Raw genomic sequence first — 15645 nt, 5'->3', positions numbered from 1 at the left:
TATTAAAAATCTTTGCTACTGGACTAGCAATTTCATGTGCCAGTTCTTTCAGTATTCTGGGATAGAAATTATCTGGTCTCCCTAATTTTAGATCATTAAACTCTTAAGTTTTTCTTTCAACTACAATGTGACAGTCTCCCTTCCATATGCTCATTTGGAATGGAGACTGTCACATTGTAAGTTTTTCCTAAAGTCCAACCTAAACTGCCCTTGCTGCAATTTAAGCCCATTGCTTCTTGGGGTTCTATACTCAGAGGTTAAGAAGAACAATTTTTCTCCCTCCTCCTTGTAACAACCTTTTATGTACTTGAAAACTGTCATCATGTCCCCCCTCTCTTCTCCAGACTAAACAAATCCAATTTTTTCAATCTTCTCTCATAGGTCATGTTTTCTAGACCTTTAATCATTTTTTGTTGCTCTTCTCTGGACTTTTTCCAGTTTGACCACATCTTTCCTGAAATGTGGCACCCAGAACTGGACACAATACTCCAGTTGAGTCCTAATCAGTGCGGAGTAGAGTGGAAGAATTATTTCTCGTGTCTTGCTTACAATACTCCTCCTAATATAACCCAGAATGATGTTTGCTTTTTTTGTAACAATGTTACACTCTTGACTCATATTTAGCTTGTGGTCCACTATGACCCCCAGATCCCTTTCTGCAGTACTCCTTCCTAGGCAGTCATTTCCCATTTTGTATGGTGTGCAACTGATTGTTCCTTCCTAAGTGGAGTACTTTGCATTTGTCCTTATTGACTTATTAGGCTGCCGGAGTCTAAAGGCAGCACATTATTTCCTTATAAGCAACACATTTTTTACATTAAAAAATTAGGCTTGTGTACCTTTCTCATTGATTTGTACTTGTATCTTTTTCAGTTGATGAACAGAAATTGCTTGTTGTTTGAGTTGGCTGACTTTGTCCCCAGCGCTGCGCGCTGCATGGTAGAACTACTCAGCAGAGCTGTGTGGAGGACAGGAGTTCTGTTTTGTGAAGGATTTTAAGATATTGAGCTTTGGCTTTGTTCCAAATCGGAGCAAACACCCAAAATTTCCAAATTCTTCACAAAGGGAAATTAAAAATAATATTTTGGGTCATTTGAAAAACGTTTCCTTTTGATTTTAACTTTTTACATGTCTTTATTTAAGTAAAAAATATTAGATATGAAAAGTAGTTTCAAAGCAAAAACTCAATTCCCCCGCCCCCCCAAAATGTAAAAATGGGACATTTGTTGAAACCTTCCCCAACCTCCCCCCCCCCCCCCCCATGATATTCCGGCAAAATGGACCCAGTTTCATTAAGCATTTTGATGCTGATGGAACCACATATTCCAACAGAATCTGGTCCTTTCAGAGCTTCTCTGACCAGCTCTGTGTATCATTGTGCATGTGGATGTGCTGTCCATTGTACACTTTTAATGACCTTTTAATACTCTTGTTGTAGGCTCCTTGGTTTCACTGGGAATTTTGCTAGTGTGAGGGCTGGTCTACACTGGGGGGGGGGGGGGAAATCGATCCAAGATATGCAACTTCAGCTACGTGAATAGGGTAGCTGAAGTCGAAGTATCTTGGATCGAAGATACCTGGGGTACAGATGGCGCAGGATCGATGGCCGCGGCTCCCCCGTCGACGGTGCTACCGCCGCTCGCTCTGGTGGAGTTCTGGAGTCGACAGTGAGCACGTTTGGGGATCGATATATTGCGTCTTAACGAGACACGATATATCGATCCCTGATAAATCGATTGCTACCCGCCGATACGGCGGGTAGTGAAGACGTATCCTAAGAGTAAGGAATCAGACCCTTAGGCTAAGTCAGATGTAACTTAGTTGTCTTATGTTGATGACTCATCAAAAACACACAGAAGTCTGGATCTTTTCCAAACATTATCCTGATTGTTGATCATTATTAATTATGTAGTACCCAAAGTGTGCATAGTGCTTCCCAGAACATAGAGAAGACCGTATAACCTAAATCTAATCATAACTCTAAGTGTGATAATAGAGTAAGAGGGGAGTGAAGGAAGACAGAACACAGACTCTGAGGAAGATCATAGGTTTGTTGATATTTGGGTCACAGTATTTAAAGGCACTTTAACTAACTGCTCAAAATGTGCTTGCTTTCAGATTGCTTTGTGTCACTTTTTTTTCAATATTTCCGGGATTATTCTGTGGTACCCAATACCTTTCACCCGGGTACCAATCCGCCTCGCAAAGAGCTTGGGGAACATAACAGCCAAGTACAGATGGTTTGCTATTTTTTATCTGATCCTCTGCTTCTTCCTGATCCCGTTGGCTGTGTTTGGTTTGTCGGTAGCTGGCTGGCAGGTCCTTCTGGGCGTTTGTGGTCCCATCGTACTTGCTTTGATTACAGTGATTGTGATTAATGTTCTGCAGTCCAAACGGCCAAATATACTGCCTACAAAGCTCCAAAACTGGGATTTCCTTCCCAGGTGGATGCACTCCTTGAAGCCATGGGATAATGTGATAACTTCTGCACTCTCCTTCTGTGGGAGATACTGCTTCTGCAACAAGTGCTGCAAATGCTGCAAAGGCAACACGGAAGATGAGCTGGCCAAAGACAAGCAGGAAAAGGCTATGGCAGTTTATGATAACACGGTTGAATTGGCTGATGAAGAAAATTGTGTTACAAAGACACAACCAGCGGCTGGTGGTGAGAAAACCTACTCAGACAACACAGCCTTCTAGGAGGGGATCAATCTATAATAGCAAAGATACAGTATAAGACAATCAATCTCTTGAAAATCAGCTTGGGCAGTATACTGAGGAATGAATGAAAACTCGGTTAGGTTCTTGTATCCAGTGGTATACTACTCATCAAGGAATGCAGTAGAACAAATTCTACATGGTTCCCAGAAAGTCTAAGATCAGGTAAAAAGCTAAGGATGGATTTTTATCTGGAGGATCTACTATATGAAATGTTAATTCAAGGCCAGTAGTGCTAAACAAATAAACGTTGATATGCAGTCCCATTAACAGAATGGCTCCAATGAGTTGAGACATATGAACTTAAAAAAATACTCTGTAATGTGCAGAACATTCTCTCCGAATTACAGGGATATTAAACTACACTCACCTGATGATACCACAAAGTTTCTGGAAGAGGCAAAAAATCAGAAGAACGAAAATGTTTTCATATATTCATTTCCTGTAATGTTAGAGAGCTTAGATGCTGTATTTTGTGACTTTTAACTAAAGGCTAACATGTAACTATTTTAAATTGCTGGTGCACTTGCCATTTGAAAGTATAAATCGGTTAAGGACTGGGTGCCTACTGAAGGGCTTTCTGGAAACTTTTTACTAAACCACAAAACAGCCTTTTAAAATAGCAGTAAAGGTTGGATTTAGAGCAATAAAAGCAAGGAAATTTGGAATTCAGCATTATGCCTACTGCAGGGCTTATGCTAAGATCACACGTTCTTAAAGAAAGCTGTTAACACCTACTGTAGAGAAAATGTGTGTTAACTGTCACCATTTACAGCATGGCCTGTGTCAATGTAGTTGGAATCAGCATAGTGCCTGGCATGAATTTGTACTGTCAGTATTATGCATGTGCATATTAGGAATCCAAATCTCTAATAAAAATCCACAGGTAAAGTAATCGTACATCACATGCTGGGAAGTCCCATGTCCTCGCTCTCTGTGGGTATTAATGTTTTAGTAAATGCCCGTGCAGACTAGTCCACACCATGGACTGACAAACTGCAACATTTCAGAATGAGCCATTTCTGAGTACTGCAAAGCCTTCAAAAATCAGTACACTTTTGTTGGCTTTACGTAATTAAAAAATGACCAAATCATGGGAGATATAGTGGGTGAGGGTTGGAATGTATGAAAGTTGACAGTTGTGAGGGGTGGAAAAACTACAGCCCTGGCTCTATGCTAATTTTTAGTTTATATAGCTGAGTTATAAATGAGACTTACAATGGAAATGCTGACAAGACCCTTCACTGTAGCATAGCTACTCAGTGCTGCTAAAATAGATTTACTTCTGAACAAGTTTGCTATTTTCTTAATGTTATGTAATTTAGTAGGCAGAACTCAGTTATAATGTAAATATGTACATTTTGAGGGTGAAAATAAGTTCTTCACATTTTTAAATTGACATGCTTATAAGTTGTGTAAAGTCTGCTTTTTCATATTATATTAAATTTTATTCAGACTGAGCTTTTGATTTTTTCTGCTACTGTGAGCCAATGACAAGATGCTAAGCATGGTTGTGATTTGTATCTATCAGATAGGATTTTCAAAAGGACTCACTGTAGGCCTAACTCTGCTCCCCTGGATCTCAATAGAGAACTCAGAGTTAGGACCAGCCATCCCTTTCAACCTATTCCTTTTTCTGTTTTCTTGATGTTAATGTTTGTTGAACTTTGTTGTCTTTGAACAACTCTTCTCATATGAACAAGATCTCTAGTCTGCCTCGCACATTTCTAATGTGCTCTCGCATGTTTTTATAGGCTTATGTGCATTTTCCTACTCTCAGCTTTTTGACTCATTAGAATAATATCTAGACGTTCTTGTGAAATTCTGTAAGACTAACATTAAAATAGAAGACGTTTCCTGCTTTTCCTTATTCAGTTAACAGAGTGGCTCTTTTTTTATTGTTTTAAATAAAAGCTTAAACAAGCCCTCTATCAAAACACCAGGGATAGGTTAGGAAAAGCAGCTGCTACAAAGGAACTGGAGGAATTATGTTTTGGCATATCAGTGAGCATATCAGCTTCTTTGTTGTAAATATTCTGCTGTCCTACATTCAGTTCTTGTTTATCCTTCTTCACTCTTTATATACATTGTGTCATGTGCCTTTATTTTTAGGCAGAACTCATGGATTTCAGTGGAGACATTAACTTAAAAATTGATAGCACATATCCCAGCATATTCATTCCCAGACTCTAATAATTGCTATTTACACTTAATTTATAATTGTTCTAGTGTACAGCATTTTCATAAGTTATATCGTAAATGTCTTTATGTGATTGAGTTGTTTACATTACATATTTGAAAACTATGCAATGTTTATCTATGATGTAAAAAGGACATACTGTATATTTTGTAACATAGCTTTTAAAAATTATATGTGTAACTATGTATACTTCATACTGTGGAGGCATGTTAGTGGCTCCATTGTTTAAGTTATATTGTGATTTGCTGCTAATGCAGGAGGTGAGTCCTTAAAATAAAGATTACAATGTAGCTAAATATATTCCTATTATGTCTATAATGCACAAGGATGTTGAATTCTATTTTTCTAACCAGTTATGATTTTTTTGTGAAGAGTAACGGCTGAGGCACAAAGTTTCTAAAAATTATTTTTTTAAATTTGAAGAAATTATACAACTTTTCGGGATTCTGTACCATTGGCTTTGTAACCTGGCATGAATGTTCATCTTGCTCTAGTAGAGTGCAGTGCATTGAATAAAAAAATAAAGAGATGTTTAAAATATATACATTTACTTATATGCAGTGGTTGTCAATGGAAAAATAGTTCTGATTTGAAGAGCTCTAGTTTGAAACAGCAAACTGTAAAGGATATGGGGCTGTGCATAAGCATAGATACAACAAGGGAAATCTTAGGAGGAATGTGCACCAACACAGGTCAGGTTTTCTAAACTGTTTATTGTTTTTGTTGCTTTCCTCTGGACTCTCTCCAATTTGTCCACTTCTTTCTTAAAAGTGTGGTGCCCAGAATTAGACACGTATTCCAACTGAGGCCTCTCCGGTGTCAAGTAGAGCAGGACAATTACCTCCTCTGTCTTACATAAGACACTCCTGTTAATACATCCCAGAACTATATTAGTCTTTTTTTTTTTTTTTTGGCAACTGCAACACATTGTTGACTCATATTCAATTTATGATCCTACTATGGTACTATCCTCAGCGGTACTATTACCTAGCCAGTTATTCTCTGTTTTGTAGTTGTGCGTTTGATTTTTCCTTCCTAAGTAAAGTACTTTTTTGCCTTTTGTGGGCACGGACATTTTCTGGCAAGTTTCTATGGGATGGAGTGAGCGGGGGACGGGGGTGAGGCAGAGGTGGGGCCTCGGGGAAGAGGAGGGGTGTTCTGTTTTGTGCAATTTTAGAAAGCTGGCAACGCTAAGCCTTTCTGTTTGTTCAAGGTATCCCTGACCATTGGATGAGGTGTTAGCTGGAGTGACCTTTGGTAGTAACTCCTCGTCCTGTCCTCCTTGAGGCTATAGGCATAGCTCTGGGGTGGGAAAGGGGACCTGGGCCCTCCCTCTGCAGCAGGTCCATGCCTTGGGCCCTGAAAGTGAAACAGCATGCACTGTCCTAAGTTTGGCCAGCCTGCTTGCTTGCTTTCCCCTGGGCCACTTCCTACCACCACTGCATCTCAGTCTGGGGCATGGGCACAGTGGCATTAGTCTTTACTTCCAAACGCACAAAGTCTAGGGCTGATGCTTATTGCCTACTCGAATCCTAGCCCATGGTTCCTCCTCCCTCCTGGGGAGCATCTGGGGAGGTAGGGGGAAATTCTCAGTCAGGTCCTTTTAGGAGAACTTCCCTCTCCTGTTGCTGCAGAGCAGTGCTCCTCCAGGAAATGGCCCCCCACCTGGTGCTCCTGATGCTCCCTTTATCCTGGTATTCTCCCAGGACCATGCTCAACAATGCCTGAGGGGGCAGGGCCTCCCTGGGCCAGTATTGCTCCAGCCCTTCCTTTGTCTCTGCCTTAGTGTGGAGTTTGTAAACCCCATCCCTCATGTGGACAATTTTCAATTCCATTCTGGAAGTTCACTGAAGCCTCACTTTGGCAAAGCATTTAAGCAAATACTTAACTTCAGGCAGGTGCTACAGGGAGATCTAAAGACTCTTAGAATGAAGCTTCATCAAGGGACTCCTCATTGCTGCTCTTACCTCTGCATATTGCTGTACTCCTCTTTCATCTGTCTCCTCATCTGGACCACATTGTTCATCATTCACCGCTGAGCTTTTGGCTCGTTTGCTGTCACTTTCAAGTGGACCCTTCTTCTCGCCAGGATTATTTGGGAGCTTTACCTTCTCTTTCTCCAGTTTCCACTGTGTCCTGATAATGTATTTATACAAAGGCGGCTCCAGGCACCAGTGCTCCAAGCGCGTGCCTGGGGCAGCAAGCTGCGGGGGGAGGGGGGGGGGCGTACCGGTCGCCGTGAGGGCGGCAGTCAGGCTGCCTTCAGTGGCATGCCTGCGGAGGTCCACCGGTCCCGCGGCTCCGGCGGTAATTCGGCGGCAGGTACGCCGAAGGCATGGGACCGGTGGACCTCCCGCAGGCATGCTGCCGAAAGCTGCCTGACTGCTGTGCTTGGGGCGGCAAAATACATAGAGCCACCCCTGTATTCATATCTAGAACAGAGCATTAAACTCAGTACATTTTAAATCCAGGGGAAGTTAAACACACTACTATCACTACTGCGGGTTAAACACTCCACTACTTATTTCTCTCCTTGATTTCCATATTGGAACCATGGAAGGAAATGGTAAATGACTGTTTCTAGTCTAGTCTAGATAGGTTCTTATACTGCACTCATCACAGTAGAGTATCAGAGCACTTTCCAGAAGTGCATTAAGCAATGTGACTATGTGTCACATTCTCATTCATTCTCTTTCTCATCCTTTCCCTGGGGGGAATAGTGCATGCAGAACACTGTTTTGTTCTGGAAGACTTTTTTATTTTGTTTTTAAATATACGGGCTTTCTATGTGTTTATTAGAGCTGGTCAAAAATTTTTTTGACTGAACAATTTTCTGGAAAATGCAGTTGTGTTGAAATCAAAACATTCATGGGCAGGATTAGAATTTGACAACATTTTAGATGGGAAAGTGTTGAAATGATACACTTCAGGTGTCTCAGTTTGATTAGTTTATATTTTTATTATTAAACATGAATTTAAATGTATAATTTACTATTTTATATTGTTTTGACATTATTGAAACTGGGTTTTGCTATTTCTGAATTGACATTTTTTCAGAATTTTTGAAATGTTGACTTGTGCCAATTCAGAACCAAAATAGGTTTTGATAAGTTGACATTTCCTGAGAAATGGAAATTCTGTTTTACAGTCAGCTCTAATGTTATATTAGAGAAGGCAAGGCCAAAGAAGTGACCCAGGGTCAAGGGCACTGGTATCTGTAGGAGGTGCAGCTAGAATAGGATTTTAAAAACCCCAAAACACTCACATTAAAAATATGTGTAAAGCACCATGCAAGAAATGAATATTTGTAAAAATAAATGTGCACAATACAGAGGAAATGTACCTAAAACAATCATGATTTTCAAAAGATTCTCTTGGGAAAACATTGAGTTTATTGATGGGGACAGACCTCACAGTACTTCAGGAAAAAGCTCTTGAGGAACTAAGGGTATGTCTACACTGCAGTGTAAGCCCAGGGTTCAAAGACAGGATCTAGCCTAACCCCCATTCCGTCTACACACAAATCGTGTTAACCAAGGGCTCGGGTGCAGGGTATGAGCCTGAGTCAAGCCAGGACCCAGGCTTCAAGCCCTATTGTTTTACAGTGATGACACAGCCCTACTGGATTTGTGCTCTGTGAGTCCTCCAAAAGTATCCTACAATCCCGTGGGCTGATTTTCTTTCTCCTTGGGATAGTCAAGTTTGGTGGACAATCAAGTTTTCCCACATTACACCATAAACTAAAGGCTAAAGCAGCCACATTTTAGGGGCCACTAGGAAGTCTGGGATAAGGGTGGTTGGACTCAGGCCCACACAATGCAGTGTTGGACTCAGGCCCACACTCTCTGCTTCCCCCCACCCCACCCCCCCACACACAGTGGCAACTCTTGCAGCTCCTGTCCGGTGGGACTGGCTGGGCTCCAGGCATTGTAACCCGGCCCCTGATGCATGGGGTCACAGGGCCACTCTCTCAAATTTGGCCTGGTCACCCCCCCTCAGAGAGGCTGGGCCAAACCTGTGCACCAGGATCCAGATCTCAATCCCCAGAGTGAGAAACTGAACCCAGCCAGCCCTGTGGGATAGGAGCTGTTTCAACTGGGGGGGTGGGGTGGGGGGGCCAAAGCAGCACAGTCCCATGAAACCTGGAGACAATAGGGAAGTCTGAGGCAGAGCTATTTCACATAATGAGCTGACTAATCAGTCCAGACATCATAGTTCAGACCTCAAACCCAAGCACCAACTGCTGTGGATAGCTCTCATATTTTCCTGAAAAATTCACCTGAATCTGAATGGAACAAACAAAGGCAGAAAACACCAAACTAGACCAGATCTCATCTTCATGCTTATACTACTGCACCTCTCATCAGCCTCCAACACAGTAGACCACAAAAATCCTGCTAATCCGCCTATTTGATTGGAACAGATGGCACAGTATCACAATTCCTTTTCAGCAAAATCCAGAGAATGTTAATGGGTAAATGCTCTTCTTCCTTGAGGGTCTTGAGGGATCCCACAGAGAGCCATACTATTTCCCCTTAATTGGACTTCATGAGAACTATTTAAAAATAGTGAGATGCCACAGACTTCGTGGCCATTAATGTGCACTGTTGACAGCCAACTATATCACATTCTCTACAGATGCCACCAGTGTCACTACTAAGACTTCACAATGCTTTCAATAGATCACTCCTCAATGAGGAGCAGTTGGTTCAAAGTCAGGCCAGGCAAAGCAAAAGTGATGATGGTTGGAAGAAGAAAATGTACTGTCCACTCCTTCTATTGACAGAGTACACCCTCCTGATTTTCATCACTGAGCCTAAATAATCCTGTAGAGTCATTGACCAAAAAACAGCAGCTTTCTTCCACCTCAAGCTTCTTAGGAAACGTCCTCCTGACTCCCACGGAAGCACTTGGCTACAGTGACCCATACATTACTACAAAAAAAATGGTTTATGAATAATACTGAGAACAAATCCACGTGATTCAGTAGGTGTGTAAGCAAATGGGTGCTAGATATGAATACACTTCTACCCCGATATAACGCTGTCCTTGGGAGCCAAAAAAATCTTACTGTGTTATAGGTGAAACCGCGTTATATCGAACTTGCCCCCCCCCCCCCCCCGGAGCGCTGCTTTACCGTGTTATATCTGAATTCGTGTTATATCGGGTCGTGTTATATCGGGGTAGAGGTGTATTGTGGATTAACAGCATAAGGAGATCAGAAGGAAATCTCAGTCCACATTTCCATATAGGTGCTGTAAGTAAGCACCAATGTTGTGCTCCATATCATCCTCAATGTGTCATTGACAGGGATTTGTTTCTATTCAGCGGGAATTTCTAGCCATACCAATGCCAGTTGCTATAAATATTTTTGTCAGTGTGACTGGCTGGCATTTTACTGTACATATCAACTCATAGGGAATATTCTGTGAATTGTAGCCCTCCCTTCATCACTTTAGTCTGAAGGGGAACACATGCTCCATAACCAGGGAAGCTAAGGTGTGTACTTCTCACATAGATAGTAATTATGCTGATTTTCACTAGAGCAGTGACTAAGTAGATTTACAATGCAGATCAGATCCCAGTATTACAACATAGGAGAACATCAGAAGGGAGGACAATATACTCATGCTCTTGTGAAACTTTCATATTTACCCTTTACACTTCTTGCATGCACCAATCACTATACACTAGTTAATATATTAGTGCCCTGCACTGTAGTATAAACAAGCAACTTAATTACAGCAGTAGATAATATTTTGCAAGCAGATGACAGTAGCATGTAATTACTGCTAGTTTACACTATGCAAGAAGCATAAATTACAATTTGGACAATTTATGGGCCAGATTCTGCCCTTGGTTATGCAACGTGCAACTCTTATTGGCTTTAGCAGGAGCTGTGCATGTGTAACTGAGGATAGAATTCAGTCCTCTACTATTTGACTATGGCCCAGAGCATCAGTTCTCAAGCTGTTGTCCACAGAGAGCTAGTTGGTCATAAGGGGCTAGATCCACAAAGATGCTCAGTCTCTCCTGTTAAAGCTACTTTGCTTTGTATAAATAATCAAATGACCAGACACAGCACAATAGCCCAGTAGTTAAAACACTCAGCTAGTACGTGAGAGAGACTGTGACAGGGTGCTATTAGCAGCTATAAACTGAGCTCTTTGGAGCACCCTGGTCACTTAGAATAGCCAGGGTACTGGGTGTAGTTAGAGTATGAGGGACTTAGATAGCTTGGATCTGGAAAGGCAGAAGGGATCACTTGCACCTATAGGGAGTCTGGGAAGCTAATGAAGTAATTAGCTCACTTGCTGGATAGCTCTGAGAAGAAAGCAAGCAGTGTAAAAGGCAGAGCCTGGGAGCAGGCGGTAGGGTGACCAGACAGCAAATGTGAAAAATCGGGACGGGGGTGGGGTCGGGGTAATAGGCGCCTATTTAAGAAAAAGACCCCAAAATCGGGACTGTCCCTATAAAATCAGGACATCTGGTCACCCTAGCAGGCGAGGGAGATTCTACATAACTGCTGCTATGCTGTGCTGTGCCTGGCGCATAAACAATAATCAAGATGCTGTTGGACTATATGTGCTGCTTAATTCACAAAGAGGGCTTACTAGCCAGTGTTTCCAGGAGCTGAAGGGGAAACCTGTTCACAGAGACCCAGGTTCAAGTCTCTGCCCCAATGAACATTTAGTTACGTATACAAAGTGGAACAGCTTCAGCAGACCAGATTAAGAGACCCACCCCAGAATAGCCAATAGCCTGCTGGTAAGGGCACTCACCTCAGATGCATGTTCAAGTCCGTGTTTCAAATCAGGCTTGAAGCTGAGTCTCCCACATCCGAGGTGTGTGGCCTAACCACTGGATGGCTAGCTATAACAGAGTAGGTCTCTCTTGCTGATTTTCAGTTGCTAGGGCCTGGGTTACTTAAGCAGCTGACTTGGCTTATGTGTTTAACACCAGGAGATGGTTCATGGCTAAGGTGACCAGACAGCAAATGTGAAAAATCGGGGCAGGGGTGGGGGGTAATAGGAGCCTATATAAGAAAAAGACCCAAAAATCGGGACTGTCCCTATAAAATCAGGACATCTGGTCACCCTATTCATGGCTGAGGATCTCATAGAATCATAGACGATTAGGGTTGGAAGAGACCTCAGGAGGTCATCTAGTCCAACCCCCTGCTCAAAGCAGGACCAACCCCAACTATCTTGAGCAGAGGGAAGCACCTTCCTCTACCTGTCAATTTAGTCACCTAGAGGCCCTGATCAATGGAAGTTAGACACCTAAATACCATTGAGTTTGGGCTCTAAGCCACTCCCCTTTCCTTTGCATTTCATTCCTGGCTAGCTTAGGTGGCTTCCCTCTTGGCTTGCTGGTTTCTAAGGATTCCTTCCTCAGGTGCCTAATTTTCTCCATGCATTGTGCAGGGAGCCTGGGCACTTAACTCAGAGCTGAGAATTCTACTCATTGGTGGGGTGTTGTAACATCTAACTGCCTTTGTAGATCTAGTCCCTGGTGCTTGCTCCTTCTTGTTGCCACTTGCTACTTTGCATGAAAAGATGCAAAAATGCATTAAGTATTTTCCCAGTATTACTTTTCCATGGAAGAAATTGCTGTAGTTGCCACCAGATGGAAGAGTAGGTGATTTATATAATCATAAGTGATTCCCTCCTTCACCCTTTGCCCCAGTGGTGGGTTGTTCCTCAGCACAATTTATAGAATGTGAAGCAAAAGACAGTATAAAAGCATTACTAACCACCATGCTCTCAGAGGGAGCAGTCAAAAAAAAAAAAAATCAGGTCTGGCTTGTTCAGTAAAGCTACTGAGGTTGGTAGAGAAGGCAAGGCCAGATTCAAGCAATCTGGGACCTTGGTCTTGTCCCCCCACACACACTTGGAATTGAGGTGGCATGGGGATCCCCTTCCAGAGAGGCAGCATGGGGCATCTTCTTCCTCTTAGGAGCAGCAGCAAGGCCACCCTTGCCTCAGGAGCAACGTTACCGGCCAATGGGAGCTGCGGAAGGCCATGCCGGTGAACCGTCAAAGTAAACAAAATGTCTCGCGGCCCACCAGCGGATTACCCTGATGGGCCACGTGACAAAGGTTGCCGACCCCTGACCTAGAACCTTCCCCAGCTCCCTTCTGCCCGGCTTCCTGCTACAGTTTAAAAAATATATGCATATCTTCACAGTCACCTTGCATACAACAGTCACTTTTAAGATGAAAAAAATCTATATTAATAACATTTTTTTCCTCAGTATGGTATGGATGAAACCCCCACCATATGATGATGACCATTTATTAGACCAAGCAGAACTGGAAGAGAAGTGACACCCTCTTCAGAAACATTTAACAGCTGCATGAAAGGCCATGTATTTTAAAAAGGTCATTTACAGACAGCTGTCATCACTATGAAAAGAAATCACAAGGAAAAGTTAGTTAAATGTTTGAGTTTAAGCTTGGGCCAGGGACTGTCTTTTTGTTCCGTTTGCACAGCACCTAGCACACTGGGGGTCCCAGTATGGTAATAAATAATAATAAAGTCAAAATTTGGGCTAATTTGGCTTCCTTGAGTTTAGAGGCTCTAGAAAGTTTGGGATGGAGAGGGACAAGTTGGGGGAGATTTACAAAGGCACAAATGGTCTCTGGAACTCAACTCTTATTTCAGATAAGTGGGACTTAAGTGCCTAACTGTCATTTGTGCCTTTGAAAATCCCCTCCCATTAACTTTAACTGTGTTTTGAGAATTTCTTAGCCCATGTGGAATTAGCATATCCTAGCTCCCTTTACCTTTTTAGTAAATCATCTCCCTTTCGTTTGAGTCCCCTCCCTTTCTTCCCTCCCAACCATCTTCCTTCACTTTAGTAAAACCTTTTAGGGGCACCTTGTGCCCTGTCACATGCCATTATAGCTTTCTGATGCTAACTGCACTTTTGAGTTTCTGGGTGATGCTCATCTGTGTGGCGCATCTAGCTATGGTACCTGAAAGAAAATGTCATTCTCTTTTCTGTGTAGTGCTCCTTTAAATGTAGAAAGGTCTTCTAGCCCTCTTCAGGGGCAACTGTGAGGGAGATGCCATTTTGTGTCACTTCAGATATAGAATGTTAGAGGGTGAGTCATTGTGCTCTCTATCTTGATGAAGTGCATGGCTGTTTTTACTTGTTTTCCAGGAAGGTAGAGATCTGTAAATCACGCATACTGCAGGTGCTAACTCTATTTTCAGCTTCACTGTTGGCACTGCTGTACCAAACATCCTAGAGATGTGACAACATAATCTGAGGCCTGCCCCCTGAAATGGTAATGAGGGGCAAAAATGAACTGAAGCATCCACCCAAACTATCACAATTAATTGCTATTTAAACAGTCATTTTTCCAATAGTTATCATTCAGCAAGATCTCCCTGTGCTGAGAATAGCACATAATCAAGTACCTCAGATTCCCTGAGGTGGTGATTGACAGAGAATGCTGGGATTTTAACAGCAGCCACTTGTACCTTTGGGCATCGCTATCCTTTGTTATAAGTTATTTTATTCAAGCATCTGTTATTAACAGTTTTAGCCAAGATAGAGTTTCCACAATGGACCTACTGTGAAAGTCCACAGCCGCACAAAGTGTATCGCTTATAAAGGTTTCTTTGACATTGGCACAGCATTAGGTTATTGTATGTAACAAAATCGTGGTGTGTTCCCTCACAGGATTTAGATGATCCTTACTGGAAAAAAAGGCATGCAACCCAGGTGAAGTCCCAGCAGATCTTTCCTCAAAAAGCTATTGACACATGTGAAACTGTAAAAGCCCAAGTCTCCCCTCAGTTCTACCACTGCTGCTCCCATTAAAATCAGTGGGAGATGGAGTACGTGCATATCAGAAGACAGAATATTCATGAGTGGATAAACTGCCCGCAATTCAAATTCCTCTACTAGGAAGAGTAAAAATCATTGCAATTAAATGGTTGTAAAAGATCCAGTGTGGCCTTTGTTCCATTGCCAATGAAAGGTGAATTGCATAATAATCACGTTTTTAGTGCCATCAACAAATAAAAGTGGTGAGTACTACTGTAAATGTGACCATGAACTGAAATAATCTTTCTGTGCAGTAGACAGAAGGAACCCTCATAAAATCAGAGCTTTTAATGCCACTTGCTGAGCTGCGATGTACTAACGGCAAAATTTCCCTCTGAGGGAATGTCAGCCCAGCAGAATGTACCCTTGTCTCGGCTCCTGTGCAGGCAGATCAGTGCTTGCCAAGCATGTGTCTGAGCATCCACACTGCAGAGCCACAGATAACCATACCTATGTAGCTGCATCCACACACTATCCATGGGGGTGTATCCCAGGGCTCTTAGCACTTCACTAGCTTGAGCAGCTCTCGCATTTGGTTAGTGGTGTATTGAGGAGGATTTGTCTGTCCTTCCTGGGCCTCTTTGTGGAAGTGTTCTTAGTCCACCAGCACATCTAGCTGGGGCACTTGTGGCTCTGTACATTCCTCACTTCTCTCCATTCCAGCCAGTGCCAGACCATGGACCCAGAATTGCTTGTGGCTGAACTGTTATTGGAGCAGGGTGCATTACAGCAGCAGTTTTGCCCCTCGGAAGGTGGCAGCAGGTCTCAGAGCGGAGTTCATTCATGGCAGACTGGAGACACCTGTTGCATATTGCAATCACTGCAAACTCCCCTTATGTAGACCAGCACTTCTGGTGCAGGGGCACTGACACAGTATGGTGGGATC

General features: G+C 42.6%; 1 protein-coding gene across 4 annotated transcripts in view; it reads left to right on the top strand.

The window, feature by feature from the left end:
- The window catches only part of SLC34A2 (solute carrier family 34 member 2), a 34737-nt gene extending 29279 nt beyond the window's left edge, over positions 1 to 5458 (top strand). For all 4 annotated transcript variants that reach the window (XM_042855412.2, XM_024103528.3, XM_005303464.4 and 1 more), the window contains one exon: positions 2119 to 5458. In XM_042855412.2, coding sequence (XP_042711346.1) covers positions 2119 to 2700 — 582 coding nt within the window. In that variant the 3' untranslated portion in view covers positions 2701 to 5458. The remainder of the gene's footprint in view (positions 1 to 2118) is intronic.
- The last annotated feature ends 10187 nt before the right edge of the window (positions 5459 to 15645 follow it).

The sequence above is a fragment of the Chrysemys picta genome, chromosome 5 (genome assembly GCF_011386835.1).
Source record: "Chrysemys picta bellii isolate R12L10 chromosome 5, ASM1138683v2, whole genome shotgun sequence".
In the NCBI taxonomy this organism is placed as follows: domain Eukaryota; kingdom Metazoa; phylum Chordata; order Testudines; family Emydidae; genus Chrysemys; species Chrysemys picta.
This window is presented reverse-complemented; position numbering and strand designations above follow the sequence as displayed.